Below are 20,535 nucleotides of genomic sequence, written 5' to 3'. Positions count from 1 at the left end.
TGTTTGCTTCCACTCTTTGCCACCTGCGTCAGTATTGGCACCAGCTTTTCTACTACTTTTACTGGGCAGGGTATTTGTAGCTGGAATACCAGCTCTCCCTCTTCCTCCCCATCGGAGAACAGTTGTTCACTCGTTACTCCTGTTACTGTCAGTGTTGGGTCGATGCATAGCACTGTATGCCACTGCATGTTGTTATTGTCCTTCCCACTTAGAATCACCATGTCTTTGCATATCGCTACCTCTTCAAGCTGTAGTAATAGCGTGGTGCCTTTTATGTCGTCCTTCTAGTATTGTAGTCTGACCAAGAATTCTGACGCCAATCGGAACACCTTCCCTTGTATTGCCAGGACCCATCCCATCAGTATCTCAATCCCATACAAAACAAAAATGCTAGAGTACTTGGGATGACCTTGTAGTGTTCTCCGAGCATGTGCTGCTAAAAGAAGTGCGGCCACTCGTGTGTAGTAAATGCCTGGCATTGAACACACCATCCTCTTTTCAGTGAATGATTTTGTATCGTTCAGTTTGCTGAGTAAGTCTCTCCCGAGTATATTGATTGGGGTGTCTTTGGAATATAGTAGTGGCGCTATGATGTGCTGCATCCCTATTGTTAGTGTTAAGTCTTTCGTTACTTGAACCATCACCACTCCCCCAGAGAAGCCCTGCATATCCATAACTTTGTTTGATAACCAAAATCCCCCTTCCCTTATACAAGATTTGGTTGCTCCTGAATCGATAAGGAATGAGTACTCTCTTGGTCCTATTTTCACTGATGCCTTGGGGTCCTCTTTGGGGCTGTCAGTCTCTTCTAGGACTGGACAGACTCGAGCTATCTGCATGCCTCCCTATTGTGTGTTACTCTGTGAAAAAGGGAAAGAAAGGCACCACGTTCTGTCCTAACACCACTGTATTTCCTGCAGCTAGTGCTGGTGTCTGTGTCACATTCGGAGGTGCCATTCCACCATCCGTTGGCCCTACTTGGACCTGCTGCGGTCCCTGTGGCAGAGGTACCTGTCCCTGCAGTAGCTGGGCTGTGAAGGGCTGCATCTGGTGCCACTGTGGCTGTGCTGTAATCAACCCTTGCTGCTGTGCCATTTGCATTGCTTGTGCCTGAGCTTGTTGCCCAAAAGGGCATGTGCGCGCAAAGTGCCCCGTGTTCCCACATATAAAACACGGTCCAAAGACCCTGTATCCTGCCCCACTGTATCCTCTTCCTGTTCCTCATTGCAGGTACCCGCTCCCCATTGGAAAGTACCCCCTGCATGTAATTTCCCTGCCGTGCTGCTCCCTACTGTGGCATATACTGCAGCTGTACATAACCCCCCTGCTGCAGTGCATTCCCCACAGGAAACCCTCCATGTTGGGCAGGTGCCACTGCGGCAGCATCAGGCACCAGCCTTAACCCTTACATTGTATACCACACCAATTGTGTACTAGTTTGTTTTCTGCTTTTTCAACATTTTCTGCCACCTGCCTCTCGCTCTCCTGATTGCATTTACAGAAGTGTACTATAGTTTGATGTATCGCTGGCCATCCCTACGCTTCTATTCCCACAATCTTGTTGAACGATGCCTGCACAGCAGCGTCAGTGAAATCAACACAGTCGGTGAGTTGGGGAGACCGATAGAAGGTCTGTGTTGAAGCCAAGGTTGGAAGCGGCAACATTGTATGGCGTGCGCTGGAATGAACATTGTATGAAACGCGTGTGATAACCAACACGTGTAAAGTTGAACTGCAGATGAGTGATTGAACTTTGAAAACAAGCTATATGAGACCTTTCACAGAGTGGTCCGGAACCGTGTGCATGCTCTATCAAAGGTCTCTGTAAGGTGTGCAGCTGAGAGTTAACAAAAGTGAAAGAGTGGCAAAGGATTGTGAACAGGGTCAGACTGGGACAAGAAATATGCCCGGACACCCAAAAAAAGTGGCCCACCCATCGCCTCAAAAAAGTGGCCCAACCCTCGCCTCACGACCCTTAACTTCTGATAACATCACCGGAAGTGATTTTTAAAATTTTATTTATTTATGTATTTATAGCGTGCCAGAGCTCGCAAGCATCAGGGCGCGAACAAAAACACATACACTTGTTTAGACACAAGACAACAAAAAGAAAGAAGGACATATGTGTCAGATGGACAGAGTAAAAATAAAAGGGTTGCAGTGTAAGGCTATTTGAATAAAGCGGTCTTGAGCTGTTTCCTGAAGCTCAAGAAGTTACTTTCAAGTCTGAGATGGCGAGGTAGCTCATTCCATCTTGAAATGGCTTTGGTAGGGAAAGCTCTGGTCAGACCCAAAGCTTTGATTGGGGGGGGGCACTTCCAGCAGGCCTTGCTTTTCTGATCTAAGGCTCCTGTTAGGTTCAAACAGTTTAAGTTCCTGTTTATGGTAGGCCGGAGCTGTTCCATGTAAGCAACGGTGAACCAGGGTCAGGGACTTGAATATGATGCGTTCCTCTATTGCTAGCCAAGGGAGATGCTTTGTATCGCTCGTGATATGATCTCGTCTGGATTTGACCCCACCCCAAAGTGACATCACGGGAAGCGATGAAACATGACCTTGCCCCCCTTGACAAAACAGGAAGTGGCATAAAATAGCATTGTTCCTAAGTACACTACGAAAAATATGGTTATGATTTTGCTAATGTGACATACATTTCATACAAGAATGGATCACCATATGTATCATTAATATCTGGCGTATAGATCCATATTGTCTAATTACTGTGAATGCAAGCAGACGTCCAAGGCCAAATGATTTGTTATTGTATAGCACTTATACTTAAGCTATTTTTTATAGAACAAATATGCATACAATATCACCCAACCTGTGTTGGTACTCATTTATCGACCTCAGGAGGATGAAAAGCTGAGATGGCCTTGCTGGGATTCGAACCTGCGGATCACACACACATCGCAGCAGCGAGCACTCAACGCACTGAGCTATCATATTGGCTGTAGTAAAATTAGCAATTATTCTGTAGTGGATACCATTAAACTGGTAACTGAGATTTAACAGCAGACCAATTCATCTGCAGGTCTGGTGCAAAGTTGGCCGCATGTCAAGCCTGCTTGCAGCTACTTTTAGGCTTCAGAGGTTGGCAAAATAGGGAAAGCAGCGCACTCACCGGACATCCAATACTCTGAGCACTCGTTACCTCATACATGCAAACAAACATCCTGAACAGCATGCCAGGAAGATGGGAAAGATAAACACATTACAATAAAGCATTCATTGTGGCACGATGAAGTCAATGGCCACTTGATGTGCTATGGTCAAATATTTCTACACTGTACAGAAGCTTTTAGGCACAAGGATTTTGTCAAGTGACCGAGGACACCGAGATGGAATGTCTTGTGATGATCGTAACAGAGACAATGGCAGAAAAAAAAATATGCTATTACTACTTGCAAAAAGCAAAATACCTAGTCCGAAAATGGATGCTTATTCTACTCTAAAATTGGTTGTTTATCACTAATAAAACAGCACAAGTGACTTTCGCTTAACTGAAGGTGGGACCTGATCTCTCGCTCTCTCTCTCTCTCTTTCTCTCTCTCTCTCTCTTAAATTCGCCTGCACTTTAGTTGGTCATCCAAAGAGTGTTGTCCCCTGAAAGTTACCGTGCATGCTTATACTTTTTCCGTTGCCATTTGTTTGTTTGGTCTTTCTTAGGTCAGAAAACTTGAGGTATTTTGGGAGACATTTCCCTGCGTTCCAAAGAAGCGCATGCAGTTTCTGAACCAGTTATCCCTGATTTGTCATGCAAATGAAAAGAAAAAACATTGACACCATTAAAATCGAGTGTTTCCAAAGTAAAGGCCCCAGATTATAGCAAAATAACAGATCAAGTGATCCCAGCCCAGCCCCTCCCCCTGCCAGAGTGCCACTTCTGCCGTCCTGGGCCTGGCTGGCTGCTGGCGTGGGAAGTCGACACTGGCGAGCGAGCTGCTAGGGCCGCAACAGGGCCGCGGCACACTGTCACACACTGGTGGACACGAGAGAGGTTAATCCACAGGGCCCTTCACTCACCTCCCAGGCACGGGGGCCCTTGCCGTGTGGAGTCGCAGGGGGGTGCGGGTGGTGTAGAAGATCTCCTCGCCCGTGGAACAGTCCTCCTCCAGGTGACTGTACCCGCTACTCATGCTACTGTATTAATGTAGGGGGCGGAGCCAGAAGAGCACTCATGGCGACAATGAGTTGCTCCGCTGCCATTGCAGGTTTTTTTTTTTTCCCCTTTTCGCTCAAACGACAAACCGGCCCAGGCATGGGCAGAAACCGGCCCCCGGGGACCCGCAAAGGATTTCGGCCCGGCCACGGGCCGAGTGGCCGATGAGCCAATTCGACCCTGATTGTGAATCGAAATGGTCCTGCAACGGGTCAAGCTAAATCCTGTGCACAATCAAAAGTCTTTGCTGTTGATACCGTAAAGAAAGTTGTTGGCAAAGTAGATAAAGTTGTTCCGAGCCCAGAAGAGGGAGGTCAATTGAAAGCTTTGTGTTAAAGCAACTTTGCGTCATAATAGATAAATTGGTGTGAGCCTGGCAGAGGGAGACTGATTGAAGATTTTGTGTTAGAACGGATCTGAGCCCGGCAGAGGGGGATTCGGAGTGAGCAGTTAAACACCCGAGAAATTGGATAAGTGAAAATCCTAAGAACATTGCGTTAAAGTAGATCTAAGCCCGGCAGATAGGGATTCGAGGTGAATAGTGAGAATCCTAAGAAAATTGTGTACATGCAAAATACTGGAAGGAAAGGAATGTTTGTTTGTTGCATCAGGACCTCATAAGAATACACTTTGAATGGCAAAGAGACTGTGCTAGGCTCAGTGTGCCGCCTTGTCCGTGCTGAAAACGTGGAGAAGAGAAGTCAACGGCTTGAAATCCTGACATATAATTTCTTGAACTCTTTTCTTTTGTATAACATTGTTTCCCACACTATTTGTATTTAGAGGTAAGGATTGGCAATAGGTTTATTAATATAGGCCCTTTTATTTTGACAAGACACCACTAGGACTGCATTATTCGATGATCGTAGCTTGCTCCCATCTTTAGATTTAGTATTAGATAGGCATTTTTCAAACCCAATTGAGGTTCAATAAACATCTTTGAACTGTGGTCACGTGTGTTTGTCTTACTGTTGATACCATGCCTTCCTTACAGTATGCACTCATCCCAACAACTTTGCATTTCCTGCATCCAGAGATCCTATACCTGTTTCATATAATCTGCAGACTTGTCGTCCGGCTTCATCTTATGTACCATTACTATTCCCAAGTCATTGCTCTCTGGGTACATGCTTCTCAGGACCTCCCATACAAGTGCTCAACAGTTGAATGGAGCCCCATTGTGTGCTTTAGTGCTCAATTTCATCCCCTTGCACCCTGCCTGTTCCAATATGTTGTCTCCTTGATCTCCTATTATGGTTGCGAAGAGGCTTTTCATATTCCCTAACGCCAGCGTCACCCCAGCAGTCTTTTTCTTGAGAGCCTGTATCCATTTGCTGGCCCCTACCACAAGGGAGTATAGGCTGCATATTAGATTGTCCAGGTCCATTGTCTGCCACGGTACATATTGTGCGTCCCCTTTCTCTTTTTGTAACCGCAGCATCTGTCTCGTCCTGGACCCTGTTCCCCCTCCCACTTTGGTGGCTTGAGCCAGACCTACTTTTATCTTCCCCTTCCTACTACGAAAGGAGGTTGGGCAGTCCCTTCCGAACTCATCGCTGTCCTGTCATCTTCATTGCGTTCTCCCCCTTCTCCAGTTTTTTTCAGGTATCCAATTGTCACCCTCTCCATCACTACAATCTCCCGCCACTCCTTCCTTATCTGAGACCGCACTACCCCGTCCCCTCCTTCTTCCTCTTCCTCTCCTCCCTCTTCTTCCTCATCGTCCAGTCTAAATGTTATCCTACCCGACAACCATTCCCCCTTGTCCCTTCTGTCTTTCCTCCGCACTTTTTCTTCTATCATCCTCTCTGCTTTGTTAAATAATACACCCACATTTTGTTCTTCTCAATGTCTATATGTATTTCCCCTCCACCATCTCTGTGCCTCCTCCCGTTGTGTCTCTATCCTTTTTCTCTGTTGTCTGTCTTTCCCCTCTGTGCTTTCCAACTGTGGGTTTGTTTGTATGCCCTGCTGCGGGCCGCAATGTCGGATAGACACCATAAGGCGGGGACGGAGAACTTGGTGTGTCCCCCTCCGTTGTCCCCTCTCTTTCCTTCTTCATTTGCTCCTCTTTCATTTCTTCGTACAGTTTCCAAAGCCCCATTATATTCTGCCTGCTCTTTATCTTTGAACCCTTGTATTTTGTTAACAAATATGAGAACATATTTTCTATTGTTCTACTATTGAACGTTCCTTCTCCGGGCCACGCATGGAAACCTTGACCTACAGTCTCCTGGACCCACTGAAAGTTATACTTCAATATTTTATCGCAATATTGTGGAAACCTTTTACACATGTGGTCGAGGGGGCTATCTTGAAAGGCCATTATGTCCCAATTTTTGCCTGCCCTTCCACTATGTCCTAATTACCATAGGCACCCCTTCTTACCCCTCCTTTTCCCTGTGCCTTTTTTTCCTTTGCTGTCCCTTTTTTATACCCTTCTCCTTGCAACACCCACACTCACCCTCAGTCATTCTTCTTCTCCCTTTCGCTCTGGCCCTCTCCACAGGTCCACCCATGCACTCATTCACAACACCGGCCTTCTCCTCAGGCCCGACCACTCACTCTGGGTTAGTAGAAAATGGCCCTCTCCACGGGCTCACCTTTCCCTGTGTTAATAACGATAGGCGCTGAGTCACTGAGTCATAGGACCAGTGACAGAAGTAAGTGACCCCAGTCACTCTAAATACCTCAAGGTTGGATGCTTGGAAAATCAGAATTTGGGGTGCATGTGTACATACCACTTTTACTCCCCCTTTACCTCCTATGGTTCACACGGGAATAAGGTCCACTCCCTAATACTACCCTTTCCTGGCTGTGCTAGTCTAGGATTCCTCCACTGGCAATACCTAGTGTGGTGAAATTGAGAGTGTACCACTATTCATAGCCTAAAACCGTTTTCCTAAGTGTGATTTTAAACTGCATTTCATCTACCTGTTGGCTCTGGCCAAAACTACTTGTTCACGGGAACTCTGGGACTATCTGCCTGCTAGGGCAGGGATCTGCAACCTTTGACTCCCCATATATTTTATAGTACAAGTTCCAATAGTCCTATTCAGCATGATGAATGATGAGGGATTATTGGAGTCGTAGTCCAATACATCAGGCGAGCCACATGGTACAGACCCTAGTGCAAGGACATATCGTATATGTTTTTAACCACTTCCTTGCCTTCTGTACCTGCACATGTGTTACGCTCTAATATATAGTACATTTTTATATTTTTGTTTGAGACTCATTATCTTTACTGCTCAGCCTACACGATCTTGAGAGAGTTTGGTAAGGCGAGGTCTGAGAGCCCCTACTCATCACCTAGGTTGGCCTGCAGAACCCCCCTGACAGAGCTGGATCGGAACATCTCCCCCAACATTTTATTACACATTTATTGAGACTCAACAATACTATTTAGTTGGCAAGCTACATATGGCTATAGACGTTGGAGACATAAGCAGCAATTTGTCTTTGGGATTGGTCATTCAACTGCTGGGCCACACAGAGTTGCCGAATCAAGCTTTTTCATCACCCTCTCTATCAGTGGCGTGTCCAGGTAGTGGCCTAGCACGTGCTACCCCTGGAAACTGATTGGCCACCGCAGGTGCCACCCCATTATCCTAAACTATGACCATTATGTGTGTGTGTGCACTCGTACTTCATACAACCCCTGCATAAGTCAGTGCCCCACTTGGGCCACCCCAGTCAAGAGTCTGGACACGCCACTGCTCTCTGCCCGTGAAATCGGTTTCCTCCCGTGGTGCACAGTATGCCCGCTCTGGTTTATAAAATGATGTAGTTAAAACGGCTTTCCCTTCATTATGTTGGGGCTCCTGGCTCTAGACCAGACTTAGTTAAATTCTATTGCATTATTATACGTTCACGTAGAGTTTTTTTTCAGAGGTTTACCACATTTCAATCTGTATGTTTCCTAGTTGGGGCAGGTTCCATCAATACTGTTTTAAAATGCTCATATTTATTTTTTATTCGGGGTTTATTTTAATCACCCCGTTATTATTATGTTCTGCTCGGAAGGGGCATGCTCTCCTAACGGTTTGCTTTTAGTAGTGGGAGTAGAGAGTGAGACTGCATATTTCTGGCAAGAGCTTCCACTTTTTCTGTCCTGTTCATAAAGTATAAAGCATTGTCAGTGCACCGACTGAAATGTCTGCCCATTTGCAGTAATTTGAGAGATCACTCAATAAACATGAAGTTTGTGCTGTTTTTGCAGATCTATAGTCAGTGCATGACCTGCGTCAAGTTCCAGGCTTTCAGAGAGCACATTGTTGGGAAGACGGCTCCCGTGCCAGTAAAGGTGTATGATTACTACGAACCAGGTATGTCTGCATTTCCAGTGATTACAATTAAGATTTGGGGGGATTACACGATGTATGTCATTTGAGACAAAAAAGCGCAAGTTACATGAATTGTTAGGAGACCCGACCTTGCCAATGCACATCAAAGCTTTCAGATGTGGACAGGACATATTAGCACATCACCTTTGCGTCTGCAACCACCACATCATACTGAATGTGGTGCATTGCAGATAAAGCAAATGCGAATAATGTCATACCTTAGTGTGCCTACCCTGGTCAATCCTGCTGTCTGCTCTATTACCTATGTACTGTACAACGCCGTGAGACACTCGCGTCTGGGCGTTTTAATGCATGTTATAAATTAAATTAAAATAAATAAACGCTATTGATAATAAACATAGGCGGTATTTGGATCGTACTCATGAATATTAAGGTGAGTTATTTCCCACAGCCCTGTAAGTATTTCATTACTCAAGCTAGAATGGAAACATTTCGTTTTTACCATCCTGTACATCGGCTATGTCTAAATTAAGGTATGCACTATTTGAGAAATACCCTTGGTGTTATGTTGAAATACTGAATGTTCAGCATGCCTTTACCACCCTAGCAGCAGTAGAGGATACTGCATGCGGCATGTAGTAACTGTAATTACTGCATGCTGTATTCCTGATGCATTAATGCAAAACTCCACATATCCCCCTATGCCTTTTATCTTACATTTGCATCAGTGTATGTCCAAGCTGTTATGATTCGCAATATTTTTGTTCTTGTAAATTAATTAAAGTTATGGCTACACTAGAAATGGCTAAACGCTAGCTTTTAAGCAGAGTTTTAGATCGAAAGATACTTTAACCACTGTTTGCCTACTGCATCCCTGTACTATTTTTTAATCTCAGTGTTTAAATGTAATGGTGCCAGTTTGGTTACAAAATCACCACTGTCCAGGATGGATCGAAATTATTTCTATGTACGGCACCATAGAGCTAATTTCTGAATTCTTGTGAATTGGAAATATATTGCTTTGGACCTATCACAGATGCATCCGTGCTGGCTTTGCAGTGTGTTTGTGGTGATAACTATTACACATTCCTATGGGAAGCCGTTCAAGTCAAAATTACGCTTTTGTGAATGTGACATATTGAAATGAATACAACATGCAGTGAAATTAGTAAGGCATACACTGAGATGACTATAATACGTATGGAAATGAGTATAACATGTATTGAAATTAGTATGATATATATATTATATTGAAATTCAATGAATAAGACATGCATTGAAATGAATAGGACACACATTGAAATGAATATGACACCTATTGAAATGAATATGACACACATTGAAGTGAATACGACATGCAATGGAATGAATATGACACCCATTGAAATGAATATGGCACACGTTGAAATAAATATGACATGTTGAAATAAATATAACACCCATTGAAATGAATATGACACACATTGAAGTGAATAGAACATGTAATGGAATGAATATGACACCCATTGAAATGAATATGACCCACATTGAAATAAATATGACACTCATTGAAATGAATATGACACACATTGAAATAAACATGACACCCCTTGAAATGAATATGACACACGTTGAAGTGAATCGGACACGCAATGGAATGAATATGACACCCACTGAAATGAATATGACACACGTTGAAATAAATATGACACCCATTGAAATGAATTTGACACACGTTGAAGTGAATAGGGCATGCAATGGAATGAATATGACACCCATTGAAATGAATATGAAACACGTTGAAGTAAATATAACATTCATTGGAATGAATATGACACCCATTGAAATGAATATGACACACATTGAAGTGAATATAACATGTATTGGCATGAATAAGACACACATTGAAATTAATTGGACATGCATTGAGAAAAATATAACATCCATTGAAATGAATATGACACAAGTTGAAGTGAATCGGACACGCAATGGAATGAATATGACACCCACTGAAATGAATATGACACACGTTGAAATAAATATGACACCCATTGAAATGAATTTGACACACGTTGAAGTGAATAGGGCATGCAATGGAATGAATATGACACCCATTGAAATGAATATGAAACACGTTGAAGTAAATATAACATGTATTGGCATGAATAAGACACACATTGAAATTAATTGGACATGCATTGAGAAAAATATAACATCCATTGAAATGAATATGACACACGTTGAAGTGAATATAACATGCATTTGAATGAATATACCATGCATTGGAATGAATAAGACATGCGTTGAAATGAATAGAACATGCATTGAAATAATTATGACACACATTGAAATGAATATGACGCATGTAGAAGTGAATAGGACATGCAATGGAATGAATATGAAACCCATTGAAATAAATACGGCACAAATTGAAGTGAATATAATATGTATTAAAATTAATATAACATCCATTTGAATGAATAAGACATTACCTCCATGTCCCTCTTCCTCTTCCCAGTACTTACCTTTGAGTACGTTCTGTGCTCAGTGGAACTCTTTTCTTTTCAAGCTGGCCTCCTCCAATTGGAAGGAGTTGTCAGGTGTTCTAAGGGCTTTGGTGGTCTTCAGGTCTTCGGTCTAGTGAAATGATGTTATGGTTCGTAAAGACAACACCTTGGCTCTTGCTTCCATCAACCATCAGGGGGATAAGGGGTCCCGCTCCCTGGAGGTTCTGGCTTTGTCCATTTGGACCTGGGCCGCGGCACAACTGGTCTCCATGAGAGCAGTCCATATCCGCGAGGTGGACAATGTGACTGTGGACCGGCTCAGCAGGGTGTTTCCAGTCTCAGGGGAGATGTCTCTTCGTCCCAAGGTTTTTCAGGAAGTGTGTTGGTGGTTCTGCATTCCTGGGTGGACCTCTTTGCCTCCCCCTGCAACTCTCAACTTTCCTGGTTTTGCTTGAGGACTCTGCCCCCAGGGGTTTGTGGGGGGGTGGACGCTCTTCCCTTGAATTGGGCCCTCAGAGCTTCTTTATGTCTTTCCTCCAAATCTCCTGATTCTGCAGGTCATCAGCACAAAAAGATCATCTCCGCTTGTGTTCATCCTGGTGGTCCCTTACTGGCCTCAGAGGGGTGGTTCCCGGGCCTTCTGGAGATGCAGCTAGCTTCTCCTTGGGTGTTGCTCATAGGGCCGTCTCCATTGCAGTTGGTCAATGTCTCCCTTCTCCTCTCTCATCCATTGGGGGGGCTGGAAACTGATAGGAGGGATCTCCTGGCATTAGGGCTTTCTGCTGCAATGGCTAGGATGGTCTCGAGGGCTCGCCAGTTCTCTGCACTTAAGTCCTCTGACCGTCATTGGGCTAATTTTCTGGCTTGGTGTTCCCTGAAGTGTGTCCTGCCACTGGACTGTGGCCTCCCAGACATTTTGCAATATCTTCATGAAGCAACGGAGAAGGGGTTGGTGGTCTCTACTCTCCATTCTCAGTGGTTGGCCATTCAGGCTTTCCAGTTTCCTGGTCCCCTACGGTACAGGAGAGGCTCTGGTCTCAACTCTCTTGAAAGGGGTAGCAGATACTCATCCCTTTGGCCCAGTTGGGCTTCCCCGTGGGACCTTCCTTTGGTCCTGTCCATATTGCAGAAGCCTCCATTTTAGCACCAGGAGGAGGTGGAGATGAAATGGTTGACTACCTTCCTGATTGCCATTACTTTGGCTCAGCATTTGGGGATAATCAGGGCCCTCTTGCATAGACCACTGTTTCTGGTGGTCCAGCAGGCGTCTTTGGTGCTAGGCTGTGACCCCTCGTTTGTGCCCAAGGTCACCTCTTGGTTCCATCAGTCTCAGGAGGTGGTTCTCTCAGCTTTCTTTTTTGCTCCATCCTCTCCTAAGGAGGAGGCTTGGCATTGTTTGGATGGCAAGCGGGCGGTTTTACATTATCTGTCCCAGAGAGAGTCCTTTTGTCTCACTGATCAGGGGGCAGGAGGATGTGGTCGCCAGGCTTCCTCTCCAATGATTAGCCGGTGGATTAAATCTTTGATTCTATGAGCCTGTGGGCCTCTGTGCTGAAGGGTGGATACAGGGTGGGTCCACAAGAGGGGTGACCGCCTCCTGGACATTCTTGCGGGGGGTTCCTTTGTTGGACATTTGCCGAGCTGCCACATGGGCTACACCTAATACATTAATTCTGCATTACCAACTCAACGTGGAAGTGCTCCAGTCTACTTCCTTTGGTGTGGGTGTTCTGGAGGCTGTGTCTGGTTGAGGTGGTGATAAGAGTCATGGTCAGCATGCCTTTTGCTTTTTATTGTATGAATGCATTGTTGCTGGGTGAGTTTCACATTACCCTTGGTGTCTGTGTCTTTGTGGTGGGCATGGGCGTCCTTCCTAACTCAAAGGTATGTATGTACCTGGAGAAGAAAGAGGGACATGGAGGTAATACTCAGATTACTTTCTGGTAATCTTCATTATTCCTCCTCCTCTGTCACACCCACCCAGGACCTTTCCTCGGCCCTGGCTGCACACTTCACTGAGAAAAAAACCAAGACATCCTTTTCTCTCTCACTTCCACACCACATCATACACCAACACTTCTGTATCATGCCTTTGCCCCTCCACCACTTCTCCTCTCTTCTCTCACTCCCACTACACCTGATGAGGTCACCAGACAAGTCCGATCTATGAAGGCCTCCTCTAAACAGGTAGACCCCTGTCCCTCCAAAATCATTAAGGACAACATTGGGCCTAATTACGAGCATGGTGGTAGCTGTGCCTGTATCGCAGGCACGGCTACCGCCATGCGCGCTACTGGCACTGCCTCCCACGATCCCCATTCTCCCCCATAGAGCAGAATGGGTTTGGGGAGCATGGCTGCGCCGGCACCGCTGTTAACGGTCCGGTGCAATTGCGAGTTCTGCTCGCGGGTGCCGCACAGCCCACCAGGTAAGACGTGGAGAGCTGTCAGGAACCCGTGAGCAGAACTCGTAATGCGGCAGGACGGTATGAACAGTACCGCTGCCTTACCGGCACCGTTCATACCGTCACTACCATCCTTATAATGAGGCCCATTGACTCTCTTGCTCCAGCCTTGGCTGATCTCTGCAATCTCTCTTTTGCCACTGGAGTTTTTCCATCTTCTCTTTAGCACTCCATTGTGCACCCTCTTCTTATGAACCCCTCTGCCGACTCCTCCATTCCGTCAAACTACCGCCCTATCTCTATCACCCCCTTCCTGGACAAATTCTTAGAGAAGCTGGCTATCTCTGAGCTCACCCTCCACACTGAATCTGCTGGTTGCCTCCACGACCATCAATCTAGCTTTAGAGCATCCAGAGGCACAGAACCGGCTCTTCTGAATACCTGTGAAGACCTACTCTCACATCTCGACACTAACACCCCTGTGTCCTCATTCTTCTTGACCTCTCCTCTGCCTTGGACACAGTAAACCACAATATTCTGATCACACGTTTCCGTGACACCCTGGGAATCTCAGGTCAGGCTCTGGCGTGGGTAACCTCATTCCTTTCCGACCGTCCAGCCAAGGTGCAACTGGGTCCTTTCTTTCTACTATCACTCTTTCAACCTGTGGTGTTTCCCAGGGTTCTAACCTAGCCCCCTGGTTCTTCAACGTCTACATTCATCTCTAACTTCCAGTGTTACGCGGATGACATGCAACACTCCTTCAGCCTACCCTGAGCAACCTCTTCCACGTTGCCCATTTCTCACTGTCTGTCTGCAATTCAGCTATGGTGTGCTGCAAACTACCTCTGCCTCAGTGCCAGTAAGACTGAGATCGTTCGCATCAGGACTCCTGCTCCCGCGTTCCCACTCTCTCTCTGGCCGGCCTCCCTTGGCCCTGCACCTGTGAGTTAAAAAACCTTGTGGTCATCTTCTACTCCACTCTCTCCTTCACTCACATTTCGACATCTACCAGCTGCACCTCTTCAGAGATACTTTTCCTTTTTTTACCTTTCCGCATCAACTCACTGTCTCCAGAGCCCTGGTTCTCTCAAGGCTGGACTACTGCAATAGCCTCTTTCTCAACCTCCCTGCCTCTCCTCTGTGTCCTCTGCAACTCATCCAGAACAGAAACGCAAGACTTATCCTTGGCCTCAAGCCCAGGGACTGCATCTCTCTGGCGCTGAAATCCCTCCACTGGCTCTCTTTGTCTGCAAGGATCAAGTTCAAGACCCTCTGCAGTGTCCATAAGGCTTTCTGGGGCCTAGGCCCTACCTATCTGCAACAATGCCTATCTAAATACTGTCCTTCCCGAGCCCTCTGCTCATCTACCTCCAACCTTCATGCGAGTGAGCCGGTTCTCCAAGCAGAGATTTGGAGGGAGATCTTTATCCTCATCAGGGGCCTCCATATGGAATAGCCTCCCTGCTGCCCTCTGTCTCGGGCCTGATCTCCGTAAATTCTGGAAACTCCTTAAGACATTCCTCTTCTCTTCCTTCTCCCTCCTTCTACTCTGTTAACCTCTCTCTCCGCTCTATCCCTCTCTCCCTCCTTTTCTGCACAGCTTGCTGATTGGCTGCCAGGTGTACCTCAGAGTCTTACAGGTCCCTGGCAACCTCGCCAGTTCTCTCACACTTGCCTCCGGCCCTTACACTTGTCTCATCGTTACTGCACTTGGTCAATGACCCATGAGAGTGGCATTTCTCAGCACTTACCTGAGCTTCTTACTGACTGGGTGCACTTGAACTCCCCCTCCCACCTGCACTTGTCCTCCCCCACCCACCTCCCCTCTCCTGTACTGTCTTGCACTTGCATGATCTGAATGTACCATGCCTTGAAGATTCATCTATCTTTCTTCCCTTGTCCCCTCCTCCTTGCATGGTGACGCCTCAATACACTTGGAAAAACTGCAGAATCATCGTCAGACCTATTTGCTGTCATCTACACTGTTAATTGTATTATATGCACTTACTCTGCCTGTGCAGATTTGTATCGTTCAGAAATTCAAGGCCTCTGAATGCATAGCTCTCAACCATTCATGTTGCAAAGGCGGGTGAAAACACACGATTTTATTTTTGGCGGGTGAGAGCCCATTGAAATGAATGGGCGTGCAGGACCCTGCTCTTGACTTGCTAGATGTAACTGCAAGCGAAGGAGGACTCATATGATTGGCTGACTATGTCATGTGTTTTTCAGCATGTGTTATACTCACAATTCAGTACACCTTATCCATTTCACTGCATGTTATATTAATTTCAATCTCATTTCATATTAATTTCAAAGCATGTCATATCCATTTAAATGCATGTTTCATCAATTTCAATCAGTGTTATATTCACATCTATCAATGTTACATTCATTTCAATGGTTGTCATATTTATTTCAATGCATGTCTTATTCATTCCAATGTATGGTATATTCATTCCAATGCATGTCTTATTCATTCCATTGCATGTCCTATTCAATTCAACGTGTCATATTCACTTCAACGTTTGTCATATTCATTTCAATGGGTGTCATATTCATTTCATTGCATGTCCTATTCACTTCAACGTTTGTCATATTCATTTCAAAGGGTGTCATATGTATTTCTATGCATGCCTTATTCATTCCAATGCATGGTATATTAATTTCAATGGATGTTATATTCACTTCAATGTGAGTCATATGCATTTCAATGCATGTCTTATTCATTCCATTGCATGTCCTATTCACTTCAACGTGTGTCATATTCACTTCAACGTGAGCATTATTCATTTCAATGGGTGTCATATTCATTCCATTGCATGTCCTATTCACTTCAGAGTGTGTCATATTTATTTCAACGTGTGTCATATTCATTTCAATGGGTGTTATATTCATTCCATTGCATGTCATATTCACTTCAATGTGTGTCATATTAATTTCAATGGGTGTAATATTTATTTCAAGGTGTGTCATATTAATTTCAATGGGTGTCATATTTACTTCAACGTGTGTCATATTCATGTCATATTCATTTCAATGCGTGTCATATTCATTTCAATGGGTGTCATATTCATTCCATTGCATATCGTATTCATTTCAACATGTGTCATATTCATTTCAATGCATGTCTTATTCACTTAATTTCAGTGTATGTCATACTCATTTCAATACATGTCATACTCATTTCAATACATGTTATACTCATTTCGATATGTATTATAGTTATCTCAATGTATGCCTTACTCATTTCATTGCATGTTGTATTCATTTCAATATATCACATTCTCAAAAGTGTAATTTTGATCTGAACGGTTTCCCATAATCTTACTTTGTTAAGTATAACCCAACACTAATGCTTTTGCATGCCAAAGTGGCTGGATTGCAAGTGCTCAAGCAGATGTTAAAATGGAAGCTTACCTAAGTACCGATATTGTGTTCTTATACCAAAACTATACTATGCAATCATTAACTTATATGACAGTGACATTTGTACATATCACTCTTTTTATCAGCTGAAACGGCCATTTCAACAACAAACTTTGCTTCTATTACAGCTTCCATGTACCTCTGATTCACGCTGGAAATAGCCTCCCGAGACGCTATTAGTTTGCCACTACCCGAGATGCTATTAGTTTGCCACTAGGTGGCTCCTTGTCATTTAACAGTGAATCAAGTGCCTGCACCTACATACTGTAAGAAACCTGAGGGCATCCTCACACCTACTTCCCTTTGATCCTCTTCTCAGGTGGCCAGGAAAAGGCCATTGCTGTTTGATGATGACCCTGGGGGTGGAGATGCGAGGGAGGATCACCTGGGTGGAGGGTCTTTGGGGATTGGGGAGAGGATATCCCTCCCTTTATGAGCTGTTGTAAACCATCGCCCCTCATTTTCCCACATTCAAATTATTAGAGTACTGGGACGAGGAAGAGGCAAATAAGAGTAGTGAACAGTAACATGTCATTTCACCACTCTGGTACTGAGATGAGGAAGAGTCCTGTGAATTGTTTTGAGGGTCAGCATGTCCCAATAATTATGGCCAGGCAGTTCAAATTGAGTGTTCACACCTGCAACCTGTTAAATGGTAGCAGGTGTATAAAAGGAGATAGAAACAGCAGGGCAGAGAAGCAGTTGGGCCGGAAAGCGCGGCCATCCAAGGTGAAGCAGGAAACATATGGGCTGGTGAAAAGGACGCAGAGAGAAGGGAAGACAGGAAGACTCTGAGGCCATTGCAGGCCACAAGAGTGTCTGAAGCTGAGCGAAGCCCATTGCTGTGTGGTCCTCATTGGGAGTGGTGAACACAGAGACGCAGCCAAACGCTGCCGGAAAGATTGAAGAGAGTGAGCGCTGCTTGCCGGAGCTCCTGAGGTGTAAGGGAGGAGTGAGTCATAACCCAGGAGTGAAGCCAGTGCACCCAGAGGAGTGGCTACACACCGGTGAGTGACAGAGATGGTTCACTCAGGCCGGGGCACTCCAGGGGCATGGTGTGGGTGACAGCGAATGTTGAACCAATAGGAATACATAATAAAGGGGTCTGGAGCCCCAAGAAAAGTGAACTATTGAATACCCATCAGATTGCCAAGCACAGAATGAGTTTTCAATAATGATGAATGAGCAAAACACTATTGGATAGTGTGAAGGCACGGTGGTTACCAGGAGAAATACCACAAAGGAAAGTGTGTGAAAATCACATGTTGGTAAAGGCAACAAGACGTTAAAGTGCATCTGAAGAATAAGTGGACTTATAACACAGATGGAGAAAGGAAACCTGTGTTGTCAAGAAAGTCCTATGAAAAAGTATGAACTGTTGTAAAGCACCAAAGGCCTGTGATGGGTGGACCGTGTGCTCCGACAACTGCGCCTAGACCAATGAACCCTTCCTTGGAGCCAACCAAGAGAAGTCAAGAGGCTGAGGCTGGTCGGCCTAAAAGTTGTTCAAGTGATAGAAAAGTGAAGGCAAACTAAACAAGTGGATTTGACTGTGAATTCGAAGCCTTATAAACTGTGTTGAACTTGGGGAACGGAACCCAGAGAACATCCCGTGGAATTGGGTTGGTGTGGGGAACGCTGATTTAGTACTCTGCTGTGATCTTACAATCACAGCTGCTTACATCACAATGGGGTCATTAGGTTTCGGTTGGCATTGCAATGGTTTGATGCAGTATGGGGTGCAGTACTGCGTGTTGTGATCTTTCCATTTGTCAAGGCCCATGACATTAAAATGTTTTATGTTTCTTATCTTTAGCGCTCTAGTGGCAGGCATGGCCTTGTGAAAGCATTGCTACTGGATGACACAATGGAGTAAGAGTAAGGTCAGTGGGCAGACCAACCTGCCTAGAAATTCATCAATTGAATGGAGGCACAAAGAGTGCACAATCATCCAGTGGATGGCATGGAGTGGGGAAAGGAGCATAAGCCAGAAAACCCATACAGTCTTAGTGATGGGGCTGGTGTTCATAGATTTCAGGAATGTCCTTCAAATGTGAATGTCTTTCAGGTGTCTACAAAAAAGCCCAGTTACCACTGCACCCCTGGATTTAGAGGCTATCACCCAAACGTGCAGCCAGAAGCAGCATTAGCACCTTCTAAGGAACATTGTGCTCCTATTGATTAGGAGAGTAGGAAAGAAGCATGGGGAGCTGGCTGCGCGGGTCCAGCTTCAGCAGGGAGCATGGTCTACTATTGGTTTACAATATATTGTCAAGTAATAACCCCAGCATAAAGAGCCCATAACCATCACTTGTACCCCAGCATTCAATTACTTGCGCCCCAGTAACCTTGAATGTTATTGCCGGTGCTCTTGCGACTATTGGCCTCTTCATGTCTTTACTAGACATCCCAATAACCCATCTTCTTTTCAACACACACTGCCCACCCAACGTTATTGTTTCTCCCCTCATGACATCTATCTCCTTAGCAACATCTCCTGTCACAGACTCGCCCACACCACAGCAGCCCTATCTGCTGGACATTGGCACCCAAGTAAAACAGATCTCTTGGTTGCTCCCCTTTGTAGACTGAATCCCCCACTCTTCCAATAAGTTCAGTGAAGAAGAGAAGAGGTTCCCGGCTCTCTGAGAACCCATTGTGAGCCATCACCCCAAGGGATGATCAGGTTATTGTTAGCATCTACAAATGCTCTCTTGGTGAGACTGTCCATTTTCTGTACAAACATTTGGTCACCTTTGAACCATATCAAGAATGATAAAAACGTCAGCCTTGATTGCTTGGACAACAAAGCATCCCTGCCTCCTAATCTGAGGGCCACAATGGTGGATTCACTGGGGATCACACCCAGAACTTAAAGGACAACATAAACAAATTCTTACTGATTCTTAGACGACATGCATGGCCACTTTTGCTTCTCCACTTGCCTGCATCAGTGTCCCTCTCACCCGTAGTCCCGTAAGTCTCTCCCCCACCTCGGGCCAGCAGACAACATTTCGCAAACCTCCAACAACTCTCCCTGAAACACCAGAAAACATATGTCCCCAACGAAACACCGCAATGGATGCAGACACATTTACTGCAGTGTTTATTTTTGTATTTATGTCTATTCATTTATTTAAAAAATATCATGGGTCCGAATTTCAAGTTGTAAGCTACTAGCCAGGCATGAAGAGTCTCACGCCCTCTCTGTTTATCCACATACACATTGCTCACCATTTCTTACAAGCCAATAGTCAATTCTCTCTAGCCAGTGGCTAGTGGTGAATGCAAATTTTGAGACCTGAATATATGCAGATAAAACAAAAAAAACAGTATACGTTTGTGTCTATTTTCTTTCCTCTCCATGTCTTTCTGACAATGGGTACTGAGGAGGACAGGGTCAGACCTGTGGAAAATAAAAATGGTAATGTCGCTTGATATTGTGCAACATTAGGAGTGCACTGGCCAACCTGCAGACAGAATGTTCACCTGGGGGCTAAACACATCCTTGCAGCCAGGTGAAATCATGGCAGGGGTCTGCAACCTGTAGTTCTACAGATGTTTTGGACTACAACTACCATGACCCCTTCCCATTAAGTATGCTGGCTAGGAGGGATGCAAGTTATATTGGAAAACATTTGGCGAGTCAAAGGTAGTACAAATAGCTGCCACATCTAGAAATGAATATGTGCAGTTAGAGGTCTTCCCCACTGTGCTATGCTCTCCCCCATTGCCATTGGTACC

At 45.1% G+C, this 20,535-nt stretch overlaps 1 protein-coding gene across 2 annotated transcripts in view; it reads left to right on the top strand.

The window, feature by feature from the left end:
* Window positions 1–20,535, top strand: part of CPAMD8 (C3 and PZP like alpha-2-macroglobulin domain containing 8) — a 1,947,746-nt gene that overhangs the window by 1,733,586 nt on the left and 193,625 nt on the right. For both annotated transcript variants that reach the window (XM_069649211.1, XM_069649210.1), the window contains exon 38: window positions 8,385–8,490. In XM_069649211.1, the coding sequence (XP_069505312.1) occupies window positions 8,385–8,490 (106 nt within the window). The remainder of the gene's footprint in view (window positions 1–8,384; window positions 8,491–20,535) is intronic.

Source organism: Ambystoma mexicanum, chromosome 1p, assembly GCF_040938575.1.
Source record: "Ambystoma mexicanum isolate Mex_15411 chromosome 1p, UKY_AmexF1_1, whole genome shotgun sequence".
NCBI classification, from domain to species: domain Eukaryota; kingdom Metazoa; phylum Chordata; class Amphibia; order Caudata; family Ambystomatidae; genus Ambystoma; species Ambystoma mexicanum.
This window is presented reverse-complemented; position numbering and strand designations above follow the sequence as displayed.